Source organism: Salvelinus sp. IW2-2015, unplaced genomic scaffold, assembly GCF_002910315.2.
Source record: "Salvelinus sp. IW2-2015 unplaced genomic scaffold, ASM291031v2 Un_scaffold1493, whole genome shotgun sequence".
NCBI classification, from domain to species: Eukaryota; Metazoa; Chordata; class Actinopteri; order Salmoniformes; family Salmonidae; genus Salvelinus; species Salvelinus sp. IW2-2015.
The window spans coordinates 200,977-208,225 of NW_019942943.1; the positions used below are offsets into that span (position 1 = coordinate 200,977).

A 7,249-nucleotide genomic window follows, 5' to 3' on the forward strand; every position below is an offset into this window, starting at 1 on the left:
CCCAGCTTAAATTGAAGAACTCTCCCAATTTCAAGCCACACACACACACACACACACAAACACACACACACATGGACCATACACACTTTCGGTTTTTTGACCCAATTTGATCAAGTCATTTTTTTTCTTAACCAACTACAAGGCCCACATACAGAAATATGTTCCATGTGGGTTTGATGAATCTATACCTATAGTGGAATGTACCTGTATTGTTCCAGAGCTGTATATGTACTGGAACAATACAACCTGAAATCTCATCGAGGGGATAGATTTATAGGTGTTTTATTTACTAGGACAATAGGAGAGGAGGAGAACGAGAAGTGGATAGAGTTGTCCCAGCAGTGAACGAGAACAGAAAAGGATAAGTCCAGCAGGAGAGTGAAACTGAGGAATAAGTTCCCAGGAGAGAGAAGAGAACAGAGCGATAATGTCCCATGAGAGAGAACAGAAGGATAATGTCCAAGCAGGAGAAACCAGAAATAAGTCCCAGAGAGGAAACAGAAGGTAATGTCCCAGGAGGAAGAACAGAAGATAATTCCCAGCAGAGAGAACAGAAGGATAAGTCCCAGAGGAGAAGAACAGAGGATAATGTCCCAGAGGAGAAACAAGATAATGCCCGCAGGAGAAAACAGCAAGTAATGACCCACGGAGAAACAGAGGGGAGAAGGTCCCCAGGAGAGAGAACAGAAGGATAATGTCCCAGAGAATTCTAGCTTCCAAATTCTCTTCATTACAAATCTAATATAATTACAAAATAATGACATATAATTACAAAATCTATAGGAATATTTCCATGCGCATATGAACTATTAATACATAGTAAACATGACTCATTATATTGTACTGTAATGCTTCTCTCTGGAGACACTAGGAGTAAGTCCATCTTTCTGTCTCTCTCTAGCTGCATACGTACCTGGTGTTGGAGCTGCTGCGYGGTGGAGAGCTGCTGGAGAGGATCCGGAGGAAACAGCACTTCAGTGAGACGGAGGCCAGCCGCATCATGAGGAGACTGGTGTCAGCCGTCAGCCACATGCACGATGTAGGAGTGGTACACAGAGACCTCAAACCAGAGGTACTACTGAAGCACTCCGTGTGTGTGTGTGTGTGTGTGTGTGTGTGTGTGTGTGTGTGATCAATACATCAAATTACAGTACCAAATACTTGGGCAAGTGGATCTGAGACTGACATCTCAGAAGTGTTGCTTCTCATCCTTCCCCGTCACAAGGCTAGGAAAGGCCACCTATGTGCCATTACTAAATGGCAGTGATACATTTAGACAGAGTAGAAATAACACAAACATGTTTCTCTCTTGAAACCCGTCTTTCAGAACCTGCTGTTCACAGATGAGAGTGAGAACGCTGAGATAAAGATCATAGACTTTGGTTTTGCCCGGCTGAAGCCCCCAGACAACCAGCTGCTGAAGACGCCGTGTTTCACCCTGGCCTACGCCGCRCCGGAGATCCTCAAATACGACGGCTAYGACGAGTCATGTGACCTCTGGAGCCTGGGGGTCATCCTGGTGAGTGGAGGTCCGAGGGGGTASGGAGGAGTGAATACATATACCCTTCAAATGCATTGAAGGAGAAGGTCCTTCACTCAGAACTTCTCCTCCAATGCGTTTTGAGAAAGAGGTTGGGGAACCAAGGGAACCGAGTTTCACCCAGGGAGAGAGAGAGAGCTGCTCGGTCCCAAATAAACATTTGGCCTCTAACGTGTCAAACTCAAGTTTATTTAATCCGGCCGCAGGTGGTTTGAGTAAAATATAAATAAATAMATTTTTTATAAATATTTTCTTGGGGGGAGAAAACTACCTCAATCTATATTTCAAATACTACAACCAAATTGAAACTGTAGAAATAATAATGGACTTACATTTTATACAATCTCTTCACTTTCCAGCTCGCTAAAAAACACCAAAATGAAAGCTAGACAGTCAGGGAGCATCGAAAATTGGACAGAGGTCTGTTTTTTGCACATTTTGATAKCAAGAAAATCTAACACATTTTCAGTGCGGCTGCTGGAGCTAGGTGAAGACAATGCAGCCCGTGGTCAAAATGAGCTCGACACTCCTGCTCTATACCAATTAGCTGCACTTCTCGTAGATCTGGCATTTCATTGACGCTTCGAATCAGCTACAGAAATTCCAGCTTGATTCAGCAGTTGTGTGTCAACATTGTGTGTGACCAGGCCATTCACATGTGGCGCTGTTCTGGTGTTCTCTGCATGCTGTGGCATTGTGTTATGTGGTTAGGGCCTGTCTGATACCCATGTGTCTTATTCAGTACAGTTAACATGCTTCTCTTCTGTTATCCTGTTGGATCGCCTCTGCTCTGTTCTGCTCTGTTTGTCTGTACTGAAACCCTTTAATATTCACCAGTAGATGAAGCCTACGCCAGCACTCTGCCCTCCCGCTGCAGCCTACTCAGAGTGGACTGGGTTCTGCTCTGTTCTGTACTGAAACCCTTTAATATTCACCAGTAGATGAAGCGCTACGCCAGCCACTCTGCCTCCCGCTGCAGGCCTACTCAGAGTGGACTGGGTTCTGCCTGTTCTGTACTGAAACCTTTAATATTCACCAGTAGATGAAAAGCGCTACGCCCACTGCATCTGCCCCTCCCGCTGCAGGGCCTACCTCAGAGTTGGAAACTGGGTTCTGCGTTCTCTTCTGTTAACTGGAAACCCTTTAATATTCACCAGTAGATGAAGCGCTACGCCCAGCACTCCTGCCCTCCCGCTGCAGCCTACTCAAGTGGACTGGGTTCTGCTCTGTTCTGTACTGAAACCCTTTAATATTCACCAGTAGATGAAGCTTCTACGCCCAGCACTCTGCCCCCCGCTGCAGGCCTACTCCAGAGTGACTTGGTCTCCTCTTGTTCTGTACTGCAAACCTTTCAATATTCACCAGTAGATGAAGCGCTACGTCCCAGCACCTCTGCCCCTCCGCTGCCAGGCCTACCCAGAAGTGGACTGTTCTGCTCTGTTACTGTTACTGAAAACCCTTTAAGTATTCACCCAGTAGCATGAAGGGCTCTGACGCCAGCACTCTGCGCCTCCCGCTGCAGCCTACCAAGTGACTGGTTAATGGCCTCGGCCTGGCAAGTCTGCCGTTTGGGAACCTTTTCAATGCTCATTTCAATTGTCCATTTTTATCACAACCCAAAACATGAGGTTTTCTTAATGTAAACTATGTGTAGCGTCTAAAGATGGCTAGATAATCTCTCGGATGTCATGGACTGTCGGTCGTTACATTTAAAGCGCTGTCTATGAATTTGAGAAGGGTTTCATTTTCCTCAGCAGATGTTGTTGTTTTTATTCATCAGACTGAGCTTGAGGAAGAGAGGGGGAGGGAAGAAGAGTGATTTCTCCACTTGGCCTCTCGAGTGTGCAGMCTCTCTCTCTTTTCTCTTCTCTCTTTGCGTCGCCCCCTGGGGGTACAGTATAGTAGTGTGCTGGCTAGGCTGAATGTGTGTACAGAGCCGTGATGTGATGCTTCCTGACAGGCCAGGCTCTGTACGGCAGAGTACCCTGGAAGCATAGTGAGCCGAGGAGCGGACACGCACACATGTCACAGAGGCACTGGAAACAGGCACTGGAAAAATGTTGTTTGCTTAATGAGGCATTAGAAACMAGGCCAACCTCAATCAGGCTTAGATCAGGTGAGAGTACACCTGGTACATTATTTACTAAGCTAACGGTTTAAAGATGTGTACACATGCATGGAGAACATGCATACCATAGTATACACAATATCAACATATAGGCTACATGTAGGATTACGGAACATAATATGTATTATTATATTGGATCATATATTTATTATTATTATATTTCAGTACACCATGCTGTCGGGTCAGGTGCCGTTCCAGTGTCAGGGGAAGAGTCTGGCCCGCACCAGTGCTGAAGAGATCATGAAGAAGATTAAACAGGGAGACTTCTCCTTCGAGGGAGAGGCTTGGCGGAGTGTCTCACAGCAGGCCAAAGACCTCATACAAGGTGAGCCTGGGAAATGGAACATCAGGGGGTCAATTCCAATTGAAGTCGGTCAATTCAGGAACTAACTGAAATTCCAATTCAATAATTGAGAAAATTGAAAAGTAGAAGCTATTTATTAAAGGAGAAGCTATTTATTAAAGGAGAAAGTCTATTTATTACCAAAGCCAGGGGGGAGGCGGGCGCTTCACGCGCCGATGGTGAAGGAAAATCCCAAATAGATCGATTCCAGATGTCCGTCAAGCTAGCGCGCTAGCACTAAAGCCGAGGTGGAAAAGTTACAAAACTCCCGTAGCCTACTTAAATTCAGAGAACATGCCGGAAAGTTGACAAAACAAAAAGGACAACAGACGAGGTACTGCACAATTAGAGAGCGGTATGATTTTCTCTGTTCGTTTTAAGCCCACAGGAAGAAATGCTGTAATGGCTGCACGTGCCCCATCTGCTTCTTGTTTACGTCACACTTCTGTGATTGGTGGATTGTAGCTCGCCGCCCTGCCAACCACTTTTGTCCGGAATGTAATTACATGCTAGCATGGCTAACGCTAAACGTTAGCCAGTTTTCAAGCAAGCTTCAGTAGCACAGATCATCCCATATGACATTGAGAAATAGTGCATTGTGGGTAGTTTCAAAGATATCCGGAAATAAGTAAATAATATGTAATAACCAAAAACATAACTATGTTTTGTACTTATAGGTAACCCAGATTTGTGACAACAAATAAGTTTACTAAGTCTTGACCAACTGTGTTGTGTTACATTGTTGAGTAAAAAGTCATGCTTCCTAGCCTTTCAATTCGAGTTGACCCTGATCAGGCTTTTGATGATGAAACTTCAGGCCATGCTTTGCTACAGGTGAAGGTTGCACCTTGCTTTCAATGGTTCAACTTACTGGAAATAACTAAAATAATTATTCTGCATGTCCGACCAGTTTAAACGTTTGTTTTTCCTTGTGTTTCACCCCTAGTTTGGTAAAGTTTTGAATGGACAGCATTATTGGAGTTGAGGTTGATGTATTAGTTTTGATTTGGTGTTGTCTGGTAGGAGTTGTGGATCTTCTAAGTGTGCAGGTGAATGCTGCTCAGCTGTGTCACCCACAGGTTCGTCTGTCATGTTCACCACCAGTTCAGTCTGTCTATGTGTTCACCACAGGTTCGTCCTGTTGCAATGTTCACTCACAGGTTCTGTCTGTCATGTTTCACCACAGGTTCAGTCCTGTCATGTTCACCACAGGTTTCAGTCTGTCATGTTCACTCACAGTTCGTCTGTCATGTTCACACAGTCAGTCTGTCATGTTCACCACAGGTTCTGTCTGTCATGTTCACCACAGGTTCTTGTCTGTCCATGGTTTCACGCACAAGTTCTGTCTGTATGTTCACCACAGGTTCAGTCTGTCATGTTCACCACAGGTTCAGTCTGTCATGTTCACCACAGGTTCTGTCTGTCATGTTCACCACAGGTTCGTCTGTATGTTCACCACAGGTTCTGGTCTGTCATGTTCACCACAGGTTCAGTCTGTCATGTTCACCACAGTTGTTCTGTATGTTCACGCGTTCTGTCGGTCATGTCACCACAGGTTTCTGTCTGTCTGTCACCACAGGTTCTGTCTGTCATCGTTCACCACAGGTTTCTGTCTGTCATGTTCACACAGGTTTCAGTCCTTGTCATGTTTCACCACAGGTTCTGTCTGTCATGTTCACCACAGGTTCTGTCTGTCATGTTCACCACAGGTTCTGTCTGTCATGTTCACCACAGGTTCAGTCGGTCATGTTCACCACAGGTTCTGTCGGTCATGTTCACCACAGGTTCAGCCTGTCATGTTCACCACAGGTTCTTTCTGCTCCAAGGCTCTCCAACCCTGTTCCTGGAGAGCTACTGTCCTGTAGGTTTTCATTCTAACCCTGATCTAGCACACCTGATTGTTATAATTAGCTGGTTGATAAGCCGAATCAGGTTAGTAATAACTGGAGTTGGAGTGACTAATTGTGTTTCTAATCTACGACGTTTGTGTGGTACCTATAGAGCTGCTGACTGTGGACCCTGACAAGCGGATCAAGATGTGTGGTCTGAGGTACAACGCCTGGCTCCAAGACGACAGCCAGCTCTCCTCCAACCCTCTGATGACACCTGACATCCTGGGTTCCTCCACCACCGTGTCTGTACACACCTACGTCAAGGCTACCTTCAATGTGAGCTTGATTCATTCATTCAGGAGAGCGTGGCATGGTGAGAGGGAGGGCCAGGTTTGCATTAGAGGATGCTGCAGGAGTTTGAGAATATCAAATATCCCCTATTCAGTTGCTCTCATCAGCTCTTCCAAAGGGGATGGTGAGGGTGGGTAAAGATCCATACATGTTTTTATTTGAGTATTTTTTGTGAATGTTTATTGTGTTGTAGGTTACTGTTGTTCATGTGAATGTGTTTGTTGTGCTCTGCTTCTCCAGGCATTCAACAAGTGTAAGCGGGAGGGTTTCCGTCTGCAGACGGTGGACAAGGCCCCGCTGGCCAAGAGGAGGAAGTTGAAGAAGACCAGCACCAGCACAGAGACYAGGAGCAGCTCCGGAGAGAGCACCCGCTCCTCTTCCTCCTCCTCTCAGTCCCACCCGGACACCCGCTCCTCCTCCTCCTCCTCCCAGTCGCACCAGGACACCCGCTCCTCCTTCTCCACCTCTTCCTCCTCCACCTTGTCTCACCACAACACCCACTCCTCCTTTTCCTTCTCCCAGTCTCACCAGGACACCCTCTTCTCCTCCTCCTCCCTGTCCCACCAGGACACCCACTCCTCCTCCACCCTGTCCCACCAGGACACCCACTCCTCCTCCCTCCACCCTGTCCCACCAAGGAACACCCACTCCACCTCCACCTGTCCCACCAAGGAACAACCCCTCCCTCCCTCCAACCCTGTCCCAAACCAGGACATCCACTCCTCCTCCTCCCGTGTCCCACCAGGACACCCCACGCTCTCCACCTGTCCCACCTAGAACCTACTCCTCCACCTTGTTCACACCACCAGACACCCACTCCTCCTGCCACCTGTCTCACCAGGACACCACGCCTCCTCCCCCTGTCTCACCAGACACCCCTTCCTCCCGCTGTCCCCAGGACACCCACTTCCTCCACCCTGTCACCAGGACAACCACTCCTCCTCCACCCTGTCCACCAGGACACCCACTCCTCCTCCACCCTGTCTCACCAGGAGAAGACTGGGGGAGACGACGTCACCGACCCTCCACCCCAACCTTCCATCAGCTCCACCACC

General features: G+C 47.3%; 1 protein-coding gene across 1 annotated transcript in view; it reads left to right on the plus strand.

The window, feature by feature from the left end:
* Positions 1-6,971, plus strand: part of LOC112071015 (ribosomal protein S6 kinase alpha-5-like) — a 67,749-nt gene extending 60,778 nt beyond the window's left edge. The window contains exons 12-16 of the mRNA XM_024138466.1: positions 902-1,072; positions 1,328-1,519; positions 3,834-3,993; positions 6,013-6,179; positions 6,435-6,971. Coding sequence (XP_023994234.1) covers positions 902-1,072; positions 1,328-1,519; positions 3,834-3,993; positions 6,013-6,179; positions 6,435-6,971 — 1,227 coding nt within the window. The remainder of the gene's footprint in view (positions 1-901; positions 1,073-1,327; positions 1,520-3,833; positions 3,994-6,012; positions 6,180-6,434) is intronic.
* The last annotated feature ends 278 nt before the right edge of the window (positions 6,972-7,249 follow it).